The sequence below is a fragment of the Oncorhynchus nerka genome, linkage group LG9a (assembly GCF_034236695.1).
Source record: "Oncorhynchus nerka isolate Pitt River linkage group LG9a, Oner_Uvic_2.0, whole genome shotgun sequence".
Lineage (NCBI taxonomy): Eukaryota > Metazoa > Chordata > Actinopteri > Salmoniformes > Salmonidae > Oncorhynchus > Oncorhynchus nerka.
This window is the reverse complement of record NC_088404.1, coordinates 32,453,080-32,472,125: the sequence shown is the minus strand read 5'-3', so window position 1 is coordinate 32,472,125 and position 19,046 is coordinate 32,453,080. Positions and strand designations below refer to the sequence as shown.

General features: G+C 41.9%; 1 protein-coding gene across 2 annotated transcripts in view; it reads left to right on the top strand.

Moving 5' to 3' along the window:
• mapk8ip2 (mitogen-activated protein kinase 8 interacting protein 2) overlaps window positions 1-19,046 on the top strand; it is a 144,124-nt gene that overhangs the window by 107,335 nt on the left and 17,743 nt on the right. Inside the window, exons 3-5 of one of the 2 annotated variants that reach the window (XM_029667909.2) lie at window positions 9,134-9,370; window positions 9,491-9,569; window positions 18,557-18,658. In XM_029667909.2, the coding sequence (XP_029523769.2) occupies window positions 9,134-9,370; window positions 9,491-9,569; window positions 18,557-18,658 (418 nt within the window). Of the gene's footprint in view, window positions 1-9,133; window positions 9,371-9,490; window positions 9,570-18,556; window positions 18,761-19,046 lie in introns of both variants that reach the window. The other variant, XM_029667908.2, reaches the window with a different exon arrangement.

Sequence of the window (19,046 nt, the reverse complement as noted above, 5' to 3'; positions counted from 1 at the left end):
TGAAGGACAGCTATTGGGGAACTGTGGGGTGATCTTGGAGGGTTCGGGTTCACGTTTTTTTGGGCCTGGTGGGAGATCTGTCAATGTTCCCTTGAGCAGGGCGTTGACCCTGGATACTTCTGTGTATTGCTCTGAATGAGAGTCTGTTGGATGACTAGTATGGTGTAATTGTTTAGCGGGTTTGCTGCAAGTATATTGTATGTTGTATGCTTCGGGGTACATAAAAAATAAATACAAAAAAATGTTTAAAAAATGATCAAACACCCAATTTGACAGAGCTTGAAGAATTTTGAAAATAATAATGGGTAAATGTTGAACAATTCAGGTGTGGAAAGCTCTTAAACACTCACAGCAAGACTCACAGCTGTAATTGCTGCCAAAGGTGCATCCACAAAGTTTTGACTTGTGTAAATTAGATATTTCTGTAATTCATTTTCAATACATGTTTTCACTTTGTAATTATGGGGTATTGTGTGTAGATGGGTGAGAAAAAAAATGGTTTAATCAATTTAGAATTCAGGATGTATCACAACAACAAAACGTATGAATACTTCATGAAGGTACTTTATATTTTCCTTTTCTTCCCTGTTCTTACTTATCTCTCCATCTCTCTCTCTCTAACAGTGATTAATGCCCCTGCTTATATGCATTATTCATAGTATGACATAGCAAAGCGGTAGAAGACAAATACGGTCAGTGGGTCTGTGTCTCTCAGATACTGTACTCTGGTAGATCTCTCCTCTATGTGCACTAATTTACAGAAAATTAATGACATCATTGCTGGTGTTAGAGATATAATTAGGGCGATGAGAAAAGCCATTAGGATTATTAATCAATCACCAGTGACTAGATGATATTGATCAATCAGGAGGTAATCACTATTAATCCATCTGTTTTAGAATTTACATAGATTTAATATGAATATGTGAGTTTGGTTTCCTGTTATTGGATATATACTCGTAGAATGTGATGAACCGATAATGTGACACAAAGCAAACTAACACATTAACAAATATTATAGCAATTTTCTCCTTCCAACAATATAAATATAGAGAGCTGCTTCAGTTAGCTCCAACATTTCAAATCATGCCTACCCTCCCCTAAATGAGAGCTGAGAGTCTGGAAGTCTAATCATGCTCCTCTTAGCCTGTGGATCCAGGGTTTATTCTGAAACAAGAACACACTCCCAAAAACACAGCAGAGAAACACACTACCAGCCAGCCAGGTGTATGCCAGCAGACTGCTCTCAGTCGTAACCCAATGCAACACAATCTATATTGTGATTTGTAGTCGTATTTTTATAGCTGTAAATGGGAGCTAGGTAGAGTATTCCATTGTAGCTGTTGTTCCTGTTGAGGTTCAATATAGGTATTTTCCCTATTAGCTGTGCTCTATGGGCCTGATTCTGACTTAGAAAATGTACGCCTTTGATACGGTCTTCTCAGTAGTTGGTATTCAGACTTACATTATGCAGGTGCGTAAGCAGGCTTTATAGGCGTGGTTCCCTTGCACCTGCTGAATACATTTAATTAAGCCGCTGAAAACATTCCCACTTGCTGGCCAACAGATATTTGTGTGGAGTTTTATTCAATAGGGTTTTCAGTGCATTTATCTTAAGGCATCCATTTAAATACGGTGTACCTTTTTAATTATAATTTTGTCGACAAACTACCATACATAGAAAGAACACGGGTTCAGGTTATAGGGATACATGAAAGCCATCTAAATAAACTCAGAAAAAAAAGAAACATCCCTTTTTCAGGACTCTGACTTTGAAAAGATAATTTGTAAAAATCCAAATAACTTCACAGATCTTCATTGTAAAGGGTTTAAACACTGTTTCCCATGCTTGTTCAATGAACCATAAACAATTAATGGACCTGTGGAAATGTTGTTAAGACTAGCAGTTTACAGACAGTAGGCAATTAAGGTCACAGTTATGAAAACTTAGGACACTAAAGAGGCCTTTCTACTGACTCTAAAAAACACCAAAAGAAAGATGCCCAGGGTCCCTGCTAAGCTGCATGAACGTGCCTTAGGCATGCTGCAAGGAGGCATGAGGACTGCAGATGTGGCCAGGGCAATAAATTGCAGTGTCTGTACTTGTGAGATACCTAAGACAGCGCTACAGGTAGACAGAAGGGACAGCTGATCATCCTCGCAGTGGCAGACCACGTGTAACAACACCTGTACAGGATCTGTACAACCGAACATCACACCTGCGGGACAGGTACAGGATGGTAACAACAACTGCCCGAGTTACACCAGGAACGCACAAATCAAATCAAATTTGTCACATACACATTGTTAGCAGATGTTAATGCGAGTCTAGCGAAATGCTTGTGCTTCTAGTTCTGACCATGCAGTAATATCTAACAAGTAATCTAACCTAACATTTATTACATCAATATTTCATTATCAAAGTGGCAAGAGATGAGTCAGTATGTTGGCAGCAGCCACTGAATGTTAGTGATGGCTGTTTAACAGTCTGATGGCCTTGAGATAGAAGCTGTTTTCAGTCTCTCGGTCCCCACGTTGATGCACCTGTACTGACCTCGCCTTCTGGATGATAACGGGGTGAACAGACAGTGGCTCGGGTGGTTGTTGTCCTTGATGATCTTTATGGCCTTCCTGTGACATTGGGTGGTGTAGGTGTCCTGGAGGGCAGGGAGTTTGCCCCCGGTGATGCGTTGTGCAGACCTCACTACTCCCTGGAGAGCCTTATGGTTGTGGGCGGAGCAGTTGCCGTACCAGGCGGTGATACAGCCCGACAGGATGCTCTCGATTGTGCATCTGTAGAAGTTTGAGTGTTTTTGTTGACACGCCACATTTCTTCAGCCTCCTAAGGTTGTAGAGGTGCTGCTGCGCCTTCTTCACCACGCTTTCTGTGTGGGTGGACCATTTCAGTTTGTCCGTGATGTGTACGCCGAGGAACTTTAAACGTTCCACCTTCTCCACTACTGTCCTGTCGATGTGGATAGGGGGCGGCTCCCTCTGCTGTTTCCTGAAGTCCACGATCATCTCCTTTGTTTTGTTGACATTGAGTGTGAGGTTATTTTCCTGACACCACACTCCGAGGGCCCTCACCTCCTCCCTGTAGGCTGTCTCGTCGTTGTTGGTAATCAAGCCTACCATTGTAGTGTCGTCTGCAATCTTGATGATTGAGTTGGAGGCGTGCATGGCCACCCAGTCATGGGTGAACAGGGAGTACAGGAGACTGCTGAGAACGCACCCTTGTGGGGCCCCAGTGTTGAGGATCAGCGGGGTGGAGATGTTGTTACCTACCCTCACCACCTGGGGGCGGCCCGTCAGGAAGTCCAGGACCCAGTTGCACAGGGCGGGGTCGAGACCCAGGGTAATGACGAGTTTGGAGGGTACTATGGTGTTAAATGCTGAGCTGTAGTCAATGAACAGCATTCTTACATAGGTATTCCTCTTGTCCACATGGGTTAGGGCAGTGTGATTGCGATTGCGTCGTCTGTGGATCTATTGGGGTGGTAAGCAAATTGGAGTGGGTCTAGTGTGTCAGGAAGGGTGGTGTTGATATGGTCCTTGACTAGTCTCTCAAAGCACTTCATGATGACGGAAGTGAGTGAAGGAGAGTCTGCAGGTTTTGGTGGCGGGCCGTGTCAGTGGCACTGTGTTGTCCTCAAAACGAGCAAAGAAGTTGTTCAGTTTATCTGGGAGCAAGACATCGTGGTCCGCGACAGGGCTGGTTTTCCTTTTGTAGTCCGTGATTGACTGTAGACCCTGCCACATACCTCTCGTGTCTGAGCCGTTGAAATTGTGACTCTACTTTGTCTCTATACTGATGCTTAGCTTGTTTGATTGCCTTGTGGAGGGAATAGCTAGACTGTTCGTATTCGGTCATGTTTCCGGTCACCTTGCCCTGATTAAAAGCAGTGGTTCGCGCTTTCAGTTTTGCGCGAATGCTGCCATCATTCCACGGTTTCTGGTTGGGGAATGTTTTAATAGACGCTGTGGGTACAACATCACCGATGCACTTGCTAATAAACTCTCTCACCAAATCAGCGTATTCATCAATGTTATTGTCCGGCGCTATGCGGAACATATCCCAGTCGACGTGATCGAAGCAATCTTGAAGCGTGGAATCCGATTGTTCGAACCAGCGTTGAACATACCTGAACACGGGCGCTTCCTGTTTATAGGCTGGGAGCAACAAAATGGAGTCGTGGTCAGATTTTCCGAAAGGAGGGCGGGGGAGGGCTTTATATGCGTCGTTGAAGTTAGAATAACAATAATCCAGGGTTTTGCCAGCCCGGGTCGCGCATTCGATATGCTGATAAAATTTAGGGAGCCTTGTGTGGCTTCCAGTTTAGATAGAGTCAAATGAAGTTCTTTCAGGGCCGTCGATGTGTCTGATTGGGGTGGGATATACATGACTGTGATTATGATTGAAGAGAATTCTCTTGGTAGATAATGCTGTCGGCATTTGATTGTAAGGAATTCTAGGTCAGGTGAACAGAATGACTTGAGTTCCTGTATGTTGTTATGATCACACCATGTCTCGTTAATCATAAGGCATACACCCCCGCCCTTCTTCTTACCAGAGAGATATTTGTTTCTGTCGGCGCTATGCGTGAAGAAGCCAGGTGGCTGTACCAACTCTGATGACGTATCCCGAGTGAGCCACCTTTCCATGAAACAAAGAACGTTACAATCCCAGATGTCTCTCTGGAAGGCAACCCTTGCTCGGATTTCATCTATCTTGTTGTCAAGAGACTGGACATTGGCGAGTAGTATGCTCGGGAGCGGTGCGCGATGTGCCCAGGTAATGGACCAAACAGAGGATCCGCTTCGGGAAAGTCGTATTCCTGGTCGTAATGTTGGTGAGTTGACGTTGCTCTTATATCCAATAGTTCCTCCCGACTGTATTTAATAAAACCTCATATTTCCTGGGGTAACAATGTAAGAAATAACACATGAAAAATCGAAATACTGCATAGCTTCCTAGGATCGCGAAGCGAGGAGGCCATCTCTGTCGTCGCCGTCAGTGCTCAGATTGTCCACAATAGGCTGAGAGAGACTTTGATTGAGGACTTGCAGGTCTGCTGTAACACAGGTCCTCAATAGACATCAGCGGCAACAACGTCGCCAACAAAGTGCTCTTCACTGACGAGGCGTGGTTTTATCTCACCAGGGGTGATGGTCGGATTCGTGTTTATCGTCGAAGGAATGAGCATTACACCGACGCAGGTACTCTGGAGCGGGATCGAGGTGGAGGGTCCGTCATGGTCTGGGGCGGTGTATCACAGCATCATCGGACTGAGCTTGTTGTCATTGCAGGCAATCTCAACGCTGTGCTTTACAGGGAAGACATCCTCCTCCCTCATGTGGTACCCTTCCTGCAAGCTTATCCTGACATGACATTCCATCATGACAATGCCACCAGCCATATTTCTCGTTCTGTGCGTGATTTCCTGCAAGACAGGAATGTCAGTGTTCTGCCATGGCCCACGAAGAGCCCGGATCTTGAATCTTGTTATGTTCATACAAATATTTACACATGTTAAGTTTGCTGAAAATAAACACAGTTGACAGTGAGAGGACGTTTCTTTTTTTGCTGAGGTTATATACATATTCGTCTCCGTTTCAGCACCAACTGGTAAACGTAAAAATACTCTCATATTGTAGGTTATTTAGGCACATTTTGGAGTTAGGAAAGTATGTATGAGTCATTAAAAATATGGTTTGGAGAGCCTTTACACACTAAATACTGAATAGTGATGAATACAAAATACAGTGGTTTGATTCATCCTGGAAGTTGTCATATTAAAGTTCAATCCATGAAATATTAGAAGGTGGGGAAAAGTGTATAATAGGGGTTGAACAATAATCCTATAAATATACCCTAATCCTTACTAATCATGGAACTGTATGACAATGGTCCAGTCATGGTGAACCGTGCACCAGGCTCCAGGTTTAACCTGCTATGTGTGGTCTGACTTCCATAATGATTCAAATAGGCTACATGTCCCATATTATTGTACAACGTTGCCTAATATGGTCCACTAATGCTAGCGATCCTCAGGAACAACTACACAGACCTGAGAGGAAAGAAAGATAATCAGAATGAAATGGAATGATGCAAAATATAAGCTACAAATTGAAGAAACTAACACTAAAGTGACAGTTATAAATGTATGTGGTATTACTGACGGTGGCTCCTGATAGTGGCTAATATTTAAAATGATACAAGGTCAGAATACTGTGTATCTGTGGACACACCTCCGCCACTTATTCATTTCTTATATCTCCCCTCCGAACAAATACCAGGTGAATAGCATGCTGTTCTCATGATGAAGTTCAAGGTCAGAATACTCATAGAGAGGAAAGCGCATCAAAATGGAATTACGTTCCATTTACGGAAGCTTAACTCAGCCCATATGAGCTGTGATGGGCTTCTTGCTGTGCTGTTGTGTTATGGCTAACAGCCTCTGTTTTAGCCATGTTCATTAGAGAAGGCTGCTCTCTCTCTCTCTTTCTCACTCTCCCTCTATCAGAAAACCCAACCCTGTTAAACCAGGTTACATTCAGGATCACTGAACTTTTCAGTAAGCAATATAGCTAGTATTTAGATCAGAAACAACCCTGAGCTGAAAGTCAGATCTATGTGCATGTCCATTAGCAGAATACTTGTGACCGACACTGCAGAATCTTTTAATTTATCTGGACGTAATGATGTTGTCTCCTATCCTTGAGACAGAAAGAGGTGAACTCATTCATAATATCCCTCTGGTTTCCCCCAGTCAGCAGAAGGGTTCTGCTTCCGCCAAGCTGCCTGAAAGGCTTGTAGTAACAGGAGGGAATGTCAGCTCTGTCTGTACCCACTAGGAGGGATCTCCTTGGGAACCTGAGAACTGGGGATCGCTCCTCAAAAGACGCACACAAACACACACAGTCATATTTATAGTTGTCCACTCTCTCCACTGTCATCAAGGATCAGATTGTAGTCGTGATAGAGGAATTCAATTCCTATATGTTTAATACCCAATTCAATTAATACACCCATTTCTAAGGATTTGTAAGAAACTTATTTGCATAAAATGGGCGAAGACCAGTCTCATAATCAAGCACTAGCGTTTATTCTCGAGAGTACTGAACATGATACAATTTACAACAGGTTATAAACTGAAAATGACATCATTAGGTTTCGAACTGTCCCGTCTCTCCTCCACTCCGGTACAATGGCAGTGTAGTTCTCAAGCCTTCCTACATCGTCTCTATCCCCAATTTAGATAATTTATGACCAAGCCAAGGTCTTCCTGTGTAGATAGGTATTCTAGCCAGTCTGACGATAAGTTCATTAGTTTCTACCAAGGAACAGACAGTCATTGTTTTAATTCTTGATTATACTTACACACATTATATTCAGTACTAGGATTAAAAGAAAATTCATACATCTATACAGTAACATAATAGTATTCTGTTTAGTCAGTCCTGATTGAAATGTATACATAATTAGTCATTTTTTATTGAAAAAATCCCTTAACAAGTCGTTCAATTTATTTGGGTTATCATGACCTCTTCTGATTGATCTGGTGATGTTTTACTGTAGATAAATGATGTCATATGTCAATGTTTAGATGTCCTCACTGTTATGAGTACATTATAATATCATAAATACACTATCAATATGACAAAAATATTACTAGATAATATAAAAGTGTAGATCACATATATTATTTTCTACTAATAAAAAGCAATCGGCCATAAAAAATGTGAAGTATCTCTTGTACAGTAGGCTATGTCATGGACTTGCTCAGATAAAATGTACAGTGTCTGTCACATGTATTAAACATTTAGGTACATATAAGTGTCTTATACCGGCTGAAAGCTTAAATTCTTGTTAATCTAATGGCACTGTTTGATTTACAGTAGCTATTACAATGAAAACATGCCATGCGATTGCACCCCACATCAAAATATTTTTTCCACTGGCACAGGTTTCATACATTCAAAAATAACTGACATTTTCACTTACTTTTTTGAAAATCTTCCTCTCATTTGTCATCCAAAGGGTCCCAGCTATAACATGTAGTGTTGTTTTGTTAGATAAAATCCTTCTTTATACCCCAAAAAGTATGTTTACTTGGCCCCATCGATTTGAGTAATCCACTCGTTCAACTTGCAGAAAAATGAATCCAAAAATCTACCCATAAACTTTGCTTCAACAAGTCAAAATACATTTCTATCTACTCCTCAGATATGCTAAAATGTAATCAAACTATAATATTTCTTATGGAAAGAAGTATGTTCAATTGGAAACCAATTTTAGCAGGTGCGTCCGGTCTTCATGGCGTGTGCAAACACAAATTCCAAGACTGTGTCCCTGTACTAAAACTGATATTTCTTATTCGTTTTTGAAGTTACAAGCCTGAAACCTTGAACATAGACTGCTGACACCCTGTGGAAGCCATAGGAATTGTATCCAGGTAGCTAATTTTCTATATGACCTTTTACTTGCCTTTCTAAGAGGATGGTCTTCCGTTTTTTTCTTTAGATTTTTGCCTACCATATCTATTGTGTTATATTCTCCTACATTATTTTAACATTTCTACAAACATCAAAGTGTTTTCTTTCCAATTGTACCAATTATATACATATCCTGGCATCAGGGCCTGAGCAACAGGCAGTTTACTTTGGGCACGTCATTCAGATGGAAATTGAGAAAAAAGGGGCCTAGCCCTAAGAAGTTATTAAATAGTACCCGCAAAACACCCGTTTCAACGTCAACAGTGAAGAGACGAGTTGCAAAGAAAAAGCCATATCTCTGTCCAGTGTCTGTGTTCTTTTGCCCATCTTAATTTTTTATTTTTATTGGTCAGTCTGAGATATGGCTTTTCTTTGCAACTCTGCCTAGCAGGCCAGCATCCCGGAGTCACTTCTTCTCTGTTGATTGCAGTGCTTTGATGTGTGTTTGAACGCTGATACGTATACTGCAGTGCATGATTACAGAATGTTGTGTTATATTCTTCTTGTAGGCTGCTATGGGTTTGCCTGTCCCACACCTTTCTCTGAAAATTATTGCAAGGTGACTCTGGGGTTGTTGCTTTTGTTCCCTTTTTATTCTCTCTCGCTCTCTCTCTCTATCTGTCTATCTCTCTGTCAGGACTGTCTGATTCTGGAGAAGAGCGATATGCACCACCCGGTCTGCTCCTTCCAGGACGACTTCCAGGAGTTTGAGATGATCGATGACGAGGATGAGGAGGATGAGGAAGAGGAAGATGAAGACGAGGTGGATCCTGACGCTCCTCCCTCCCCCACCGCTTCCCCTCCATCTTCCCCCACCCTTGGCACGCTGAAGAGCCGGCCCACCACCCTCAACCTCACCACCACTGTCTCACAGGTACACATGCACGCACACACTCAACCTCCAACCTTATCACATTTAACACCAAACTTTGCATTCTGCTCTCCTCTGATTTGGTAAATTATGCTGACCTCACTCTTTTTCTCTCTCTCTCAGGACTCACTGAACAACAACAGCAGTCTTTCTCCAAAGAAGGGCAGCTGGCAGGACTCTCTACGCAACCCTACCTCACAGGGTGAGTACTATGCTGTTATACTGTTACCACTCCCCCTACTCATTATTTATCCAATACTAATTCACTGCCAACACCTAGCAGCTAATTTCCTCCAAATGGCCAAGTATTTAAAAAATAAATGTATACTTTTTAAATGTTCTTGTTTGGGAGGCTACATGCACAATACACAAATTCATATAATTGAATAGTTTTTTTGTCCCGCATCCCGCAACCAAACAATCATGCACCAAATTTTGTGCGAGGCAAAAGTGTAGGCTAAGTGTGCTTCAATGAGCTTGTTCGGTGCAGCGGGTGCATTGCTCTGCCACTTCTCACAGCGGTGCTCCTTTAGTAAAATTAGATCAAAGCTGAATCAATGTCTTGGAAGATCACATAATTATTCATTTGCATTCTACATAACAGAACCAAATATAATATGGTGGCCTATTTTGAAATGAGCTATACTTGGTGTTTAAAGGTATTAAAAAGATAAACATTTCTTGAGACTTTGTGTGGGTGCACTGTATGCATATTCTATAATTAAACAAGGAGGCACGAGGGGGTGTGGTATATGGCCAATATACCACGGCTAAGGGCTGTTCTTACGCACAAGTGCCTGGGCACATCCCTTAGCAGTGGTATATAATCCATATACCACAAACTCCCGAGGTGCCTTATTGCTATTATAAACTGGTTACCAACATAATTAGAGCAGTAAAAATGTATATTTTGTCATACCCATGGTATACAACGACTGTCAGCCAATCAGCATTCAGGGGTCGAACTTCCCAGTTTATGATGATATATATGTGGAATTCCTAGTCTCTGGCAGCGTTTGGAACTGCCTATCTGCAGTCAAGAACGCAGAGTTCATCTCAGTCTATCCTGCCCTTCACTCCCTTGACCTTTTGGCCCTGACGGAGACATGGATCACCCCAGAGAACACTGCTACTCTAGCTGCGCTTTTCTCATACCCCGAGAGCATCTGGTGGTGGCACAGGGATACTCATTTCTCCTAACTGGAGAATTTCTATTTTCTCCCTCACTCACCTGTCCATCACCTAATTTGACTGCCATGCTGTCACTGTCACTTGTCCACTCAAACTTAACATTGTTGTCATCTATCGCCGACCAGGTGCCCTTAGATAGTTCCTCAATGAGCTTGACACCTTGATAAGCTCATTTCCTAACGATGGCTCACCACTTTTCGTACTGAACGACTTCACCCTCCCGACATCTGCCTTTGATTAATTACTTTCCAACAATTTCTTTCCCCTCCTTTCTCACCCTTTCCCAATCCAACTCACTAGTCAGGCAAAACGCTTGACCTCATCTTTACTAGAGCCTGTTTGCCTACTAACCCCTTCCAGGTCTCTGATCACTACTTTGTTTACTTTTCTGTCTCCCTCTCCTCCAACCCTATCCACTCAGCCCCTACCCAGATAGTCATGCGCCGTCACAATCTTCTCCTCTCTTTCTCTCTCTCCTCATATATCCTATCATTCTCTCCCCCTACTCATTCCTCTTCAAACCTTTCATCTCTTCCTTCTGCTTAATCTTTCTCCCTTTGTCTCCTGATTCAACCTCTTCAAACTTACTCTCTTCTCTTTTCCCATACTATAACTCGCCCTGCACGCTTTTTGTAAGTAGTTAGGGTTAAGGTTCCCCTCCAAGTTTAGATAGACTTTAGCCTGAAAGGAAAGGAAGGAAAAATGTGATCGGTTGACGATCGGCCTGTGACATTGGCCTACGTCTCGTCTTGCGCTGTACAGAATATCAGATCTCAACAATGATTGGAGAAGTGTTTAACAACACCAGTACCACATCCTTATGATACATACAGTGCATTCTGACCCCATGACCCAATAATGACAAAGTTAACAGGTTTTTTGTCATTTTTGCAAATATATACAAAATAAAAAAACAGATACCTTATTTACATAAGTATTCAGACATTTTGCAATGAGACTCGAAATTGAGCTCAGGTACATCCTGATTCCATTGATAATTCTTGAGCTGTTTATACAATTTGATTGGGGTCTTCCTGTGGTAAATTCAAATGCTTGTACATGATTTGGAAAGGCACACACCTGTCTATATAATGTTCCAAAGTTGTAAGTGCATGTCAGAGCAAAATTCAAGCCAAGATGTCGAAGGAATTGTCCGTAGAACTCCAAGACAGGATTGTTTCGAGACACAGATCTGGGGAAGGGTACCAAACCATTTCTGCAACATTGAAAGTCCCCAAGAACACAATGACTGCCATCATTCTTAAATGGGAGAAAGTTTGGACATACCAAGACTCTTCCTAGAGCTGGCCACCCGGCCAAACTGAGCAATCGGGGGAGAACAGCCTCGGTCAGGAAGGTGACCAAGATCCCGATGGAACCCAAAGTTCCTCTGTGGAGATGCAGCACTTCACCAATCAGGCCTTTATGGTAGAGTGGCCAGACGGAAGCAGCTCCTCAGTAAAAGGCACATGACAGCCCGCTTGCAGTTTGCCAAAAGGCACCGAAAGGACTCTCAGACCATGAGAAACAAGATTCTCTGGTCTGATAAAACCAAGATTGAACTCTGTGGCCTGAATGCTAAGTGTCACTTCTGGAGGAAACCTGGCACCATCCCTACGGTGAAGCATGGTGGTGGCAGCATCATGGTCTGGGGATGATGATGTCAGGATCAAGGGAAAGATGAACGGAGCAAAGTACAGAGAGATCCTTGATGAAAACCTGCACCAGAGCGCTCAGGACCTCAGACTGGGGCGAAGGTTCACCTTCCAACAGGACAACGACCCTAAGCACACAGCTAAGACAACGCAGGAGAGTCTACGGGACAAGTCTCTGAATGTCTTTGAGTGGCCCAGCCAGAGCCAGGACTTGAACCTGATCGAACATATCTGGAGAGACATTAAAATAGCGGCACTCCCCATCCAACCTGACAGAGCTTGAGAGGATGTGCAAAGAAGAATAGGAGAAACTCCCCAAATACAAGTTTGTAGCGTCATATCCAAGAATATTTAAGGCAGTAATCGCTGCCAAAGGTGCTTCAACAAAGTACTGAGTAAAGGTTCTAAATACTTATGTAAATGTAATGTGTTATTTATTTTTAATACATTTTGCAAACATTTCAAAAAACAGTTTTTGCTTTGTCGTTTTGGGATATTGTGTGTAGACTGATAAGGGGGGGGGGGAATATTTAATACATTTTAGAATAAGGCTGTAACGTGACAAAATGTGAAAAAGGTCAAGGGGTCTGAATACTTTCCGAAGGCACAGTATATATTAATAATTGCAATGTTACAGGTTGGAGTGTCTGACTGAAATACGGGACAAATCAACAATGTTTTAAATTAGTGGTGTTTGAATGTGTTAATAAAATGCAGGACATGATAATTTGGTTGCGGGATGTGATTAACCTATTTTTGTATTTTTTAAATTGTATTTCACCTTTATTTAACCAGGTAGGCAAGTTGAGAACAAGTTCTCATTTACAATTGCGACCTGGCCAAGATAAAGCAAAGCAGTTCGACACATACAACGACACAGAGTTACACATGGAGTAAAACAAACATACAGTCAATAATACAGTATAAACAAGTCTATATACGATGTGAGCAAATGAGGTGAGATAAGGGAGGTAAAGGCAAAAAAAGGTCATGGTGGCAAGTAAATCCAAAATAGCAAGTAAAACACTGGAATGGTAGATTTGCAATGGAAGAATGTGCAAAGTAGAAATAAAAATAATGGGGTGCAAAGGAGCAAAATAAATAAATAAATTAATTAAATACAGTAGGGAAAGAGGTAGTTGTTTGGGCTAAATTATAGGTGGGCTATGTACAGGTGCAGTAATCTGTGAGCTGCTCTGACAGTTGGTGCTTAAAGCTAGTGAGGGAGATAAGTGTTTCCAGTTTCAGAGATTTTTGTAGTTCGTTCCAGTCATTGGCAGCAGAGAACTGGAAGGAGAGGCGGCCAAAGAAAGAATTGGTTTTGGGGGTGACTAGAGAGATATACCTGCTGGAGCGTGTGCTACAGGTGGGAGATGCTATGGTGACCAGCGAGCTGAGATAAGGGGGGACTTTACCTAGCAGGGTCTTGTATATGACATGGAGGCAGTGGGTTTGGCGACGAGTATGAAGCGAGGGCCAGCCAACGAGAGCGTACAGGTCGCAATGGTGGGTAGTATATGGGGCTTTGGTGACAAAAACGGATTGCACTGTGATAGACTGCATCCAATTTGTTGAGTAGGGTATTGGAGGCTATTTTGTAAATGACATCGCCGAAGTCGAGGATTGGTAGGATGGTCAGTTTTACAAGGGTATGTTTGGCAGCATGAGTGAAGGATGCTTTGTTGCGAAATAGGAAGCCAATTCTAGATTTAACTTTGGATTGGAGATGTTTGATGTGGGTCTGGAAGGAGAGTTTACAGTCTAACCAGACACCTAGGTATTTGTAGTTGTCCACGTATTCTAAGTCAGAGCCGTCCAGAGTAGTGATGTTGGACAGGCGGGCAGGTGCAGGCAGCGATCGGTTGAAGAGCATGCATTTAGTTTTACTTGTATTTAAGAGCAATTGGAGGCCACGGAAGGAGACTTGTATGGCATTGAAGCTCTCCTGGAGGGTTGTTAACACAGTGTCCAAAGAAGGGCCAGAAGTATACAGAATGGTGTCGTCTGCGTAGAGGTGGATCAGAGACTCACCAGCAGCAAGAGCGACATCATTGATGTATACAGAGAAGAGAGTCGGTCCAAGAATTGAACCCTGTGGCACACCCATAGAGACTGCCAGAGGTCTGGACAGCAGACCCTCCGATTTGACACACTGAACTCTATCAGAGAAGTATTTGGTGAACCGGGGGTGTTGCCAACATTTTGTATTCATTTAGGCTACACTGTGTAGCGAATGTCTCGCAAAGTCATCGTTTTGTCCCACATTTGGGTATTTTAAATGTGGTCACCCTAATCCCACCGGTACCTGTGGGCTTAAATAGGTACATATATATACAGTACTAGTCAAAGTTTGGACACACCTACTCGTTCAATGTTTTTTCTTTATTTGTAGAAAAATAGTGAAGACATCAAAACTATGAAATAACACATATGGAATCATGTAAGGGAAAGGGAAAGGGGTTACCTAGTCAGTTGTACAGCAAAACCTACTCCTCTGAATTAGAGAGATGCGGGGGGCTGCCTTAATCAATATCCACGTCTTCAGCGCCTGGGGAACCAAAAAAATGTTCAACAAATCCAAATATTTATATTTGAAATTCACACTCTTGGCATTCTCTCAACCAGGTTCTAAGCTAACATATGGAATTCTTTTAAGATGGTCATACCAAGGATCATTTAACTATTTTATTTAAATTTTAAGACCCCTTAAGGCAGGTATTCCCAAACTGGGGTATGGGGGTACGTGCATTGCCATCAGGGGTACGCTAAATAAAAATGTGATTTACATATTTATCTTAATTTGTCATTTGTTTTTAAATTTTCAAACAGTACATTTTCCAACGTGGCTATATATTTGGATGAGGTTTTTCTATCCTGAGTAGCCTCGTTTCACTGCCCAAAATAAAATTAAACCATCTGGTGTTCAGTGAAATAAGAACACAATGTTAAATACAGGTAGCCTAGTCAAATAACTAACATCTAATCACAGTAACCGTTACTCTCTCACAGGAAACCTTCACTCTTGCGCAGACGTTTAGAAACAAAACAATTTGAAAAATAAGCCACAAGTTTTTTGAGCGAGAATAAAGATGACTTTCGAGTAGGCGTATAAAAGCAACAGATACCATTCATAAGAAGGGACTAGAAGAGTCTTATATGGTGAGCTATCGAGTGGCTAGGACAGGCAAGCCCCATACTATTGTGGAGGACTTCATTCTTCCTGCTGCTGCGGATATAGCTGGGCCAATGCTGGGGGAAAAGGCCAACAAAAACTATACAGACAATTCCTCCATCAAACAACACTGTTTCATGATGCATCAGTGACATGGCAGGAGATGTTTTGAAACAATTGCTGCTTCGCATACAAGCCAGTGAATTATATGTGTTACAGCTGGATGAATCAACAGACGTGGCGGGCCTGGCACAGCTCCTGGCAGTAACTGCTCATTGCGTGGAACTGAGAACAATTGGTTTTATTTACGTTGGTTTCACAGTAAATTTATGCAGTTATTGCTAACATGACCCCCATTTTCTCCAGAACACAATAGCGGCAGGATACTTGTCCACATGATTAAGCATGTATTTAATGTAGCAAAAATGACATTAACTAATTTTCGACCAAATGAGTAGTTACTGCCTTTTTGCTTGGTAGGGCAGTATACTTGCGAACTATTGTTTGTACAGATGAACATGGTACCTTCATGCGTTTGGAAATTGCTCCCAAGGATAAACCAGACTTGTGGAGGTCTACAATTTTTGGTCTTGGCTGATTTCCCCAGGATGTCAAGCAAAGATGCACTGCATTTTAAGGTAGGCCTTGAAATACATTCACAGGTACACCTCCAATTGACTCAAATGATGTCAATTAGCCTATTAGGAGCTTCTAAAGCCATGACATAATATTCTGGAATTTTCCAAGCTGTTTAAAGGCACAGTCAACTTGGTGTATGTAAACTTCTGACCCACTGGAATTGTGATACAGTGAATTATAAGTGAAATAATCTGTCTGTAAACAATTGTTGGAAAAATTACTTGTCATGCACAAAGTAGATGTCATGGCCGACTTGCCAAAACTATAGTTTGTTAACAAGACATTTGTGGAGTGGTTGAAAAACTAGTTTTAATGACTCCAACCTAAGTGTATGTAAACTTCCGACTTCAACTGTATGTGGGAGTGGATTCTCGACCCTCACTAGAATGAAGCTAAGTACAGGCACAGACTGTGTGTGGAAAATGATTTAAGACTAAGACTCTCTCCAATACAACCCAGCATTGCAGAGTTATGTGCATCCTTTCAAGCACACCCTTCTCATTAACCTGTGGTGAGTAATTCACCATTTTTGATGAACAAATAAGGTTTTATATGTAAGATGGTTAAATAATGAGCAAATGATTGATTATTATTATATTATTATTTGTGTCCTGGTCCAATAAGAGCTCTTTGACACATCCCACGTGTCGGGTTGTGACAAAAACTCACTCATTCTTATGTTTAATAAATGTATCGTATAGAGTGTGTGTGTGGCAGGCTTACAATGATGGCAAAACCAACAGAGTGTGCTGACCCTGGTGCTAGAGGGGGTACGCAGCTGGAGGTTGAATGTTTTGAAGGGGTACGGGACTATAGGGGTACGGGGATATAGTAGAATAGAGATATAGTAGTAGTATAGTGATATATAGCAGTGTGATGGTATAGTGATATAGTATTGTAGTGTTATAGTACTATAGTGATATATAGTAGTATAGTGATATAGTGACATAGTAGTAGTATAGTGATATATAGCAGTGTGATGGTATAGTGATATAGTAGAATAGTGTTATAGTAGTATAGTGATATAGTAGTGTAGTGGTGTAGTGATATAGTCTTATAGTAGAGTAGTAGCATAGTAGTACAGTAGTATATCAACTGTAGGTAGCACACAGGAGGACATTTTTCTCAGTTGAAATCATTTCCTTTTGAATTTCTCTGTGTGTGTGTGTGTCTCTGTCTCTGTCTTTCTCTCTTTCTCTCTGTCTCTCTCTCAGGACAGCAGTATGTTTATTCAGTATGTCTATGTGTATCCTAGCTAGCAACCACTGCCTAAAGATATTAAAAAAAATATGTATAACAGTTATTGGATGAAACATTAAATTTAGCATTACTGCTATTAACCAATAGAAACGCATTGAATAACAGATTTACTACCTGGAACAACAGATAGTAAAAAACAAATCTGAGAGATAAAAGAAAGATCAGGAAACTTTTTTTTCATTTATTTATTCCCTTATTAAGGCACTAAACTACTGTATCTACATATATACTTACATCATTTTTTAAAACTGGTACCGTGGATCTTCAGACAAGTCTCGTGAGGCTTGTGGGCTTCCTGGAGAACATCATCATGTTTGTGAGTGTCTCAGCTGTCCACAGAGGGTTCCTATTAGTGTGTAGGCCAAACCGTTCGGAGGCTATAGACGTTTTTGGGAGAAGACCGATTTTTGGGAGAAGACCTTTTTTGGGAGAAGAGCGCTCTAGCTCTGCCACCTTTCCACAAGCAACCAAGGCTCTCCAACATATCTAGAAAATAGAAAACTCGATAATAGTATAAAATCGATTCGCGATAATGTTTTCTGCATGTTGGAATAGAAAGTGTACCCTTCTTGCTTTTGATTTATGAGCTCCACCAGGCATCAATGAGGTTGTTAGCAGTTGATGTTATTCGTTAATAACACAGACCCCAAAGCAAATCAGAGGGAGGAAGATTTGGGGGGAGGTGAAGGAAGGTTTATTCTTATTCAAAGAGGATGAATCATGCGGGGAGGTAGATGTTCATGTTCCCCTGTCCTCAGTGATTCTCTCATGTGGTTCTCTCATGTGGTTCTCTCCACAGAACAAAGGGGCAGGATGTAGTGTTATAACTCAGCCCTAGCCTGGTGTTGACCAATTTAGAATTCCTTGCAATAAAACTGGGGCAATAGCCAAATAACAAATATCCTATTTCAGGTTGGACCAATGAGAATGTGGCACAGGACTGACATTCCTAACAGATGTTGAACTGAAAAGCAACTATTTCCATTGATAATTCCCTATTGACCTTTAGTGCTTTTGACCTCTTGTCCTCCGTGTTGTGTATTTATCTTCGAAATTATCTTATGTTGGAGAACCTTGGTTGCGTGTGGATTGTAGTTGGTCTTTTAGATTTGTCCCGCATGTCCAGAATGGTGTTCATGTCTGTCCCAATAACAAGTTGGAATTCAGTTAATTTAGCTTGTTAATTTGTATGATCATTTATCTACCTCTTAGTATTGTATTTAGATGCTGTGTCTTTAAATGTTACAGAAAGCTGTTGTCCTCTGCTTGCAGGCCGTCTGTCTCCAACCCACACTTGTCTGGAGGATGGGAGTCACGTGATGGGCCAATGCCCCTCCCAACCAGCCCCCCAGGCCCCAGGGTCCCAGAGCAAAGGTACTCCCCCCAAACAGGCAGGGGAGGGCGCCTACCCCCAGTCCCCTCGCAGGCCCCTCCTTTGCGACATGGAAGGCAACAGACGGGAGAGGCCTGAATACGGTAACAAACAAAATGGCTGCCTGTCAGAGTTCAGAGGTCATCATTCACCATAAACATGAAGTGACGTGATGTGAAAGTGTAATCCTCACTGGCCAGAGCTATAGATAAAGACTTTGGCAAACTCTGTTTGGGATTCTCTAAAGAATGGGCTCCATTTTGACACCAATAGTTCTTAGTCCAATTTGTGAGAATTAATTTGTTATTGAGTGTTTGGACGCAACACAAGAATAGTTTGCATAGGTCGGTTTATCTCCTGCTCCCCTCACTGCCATCCCCACTTTGGTGA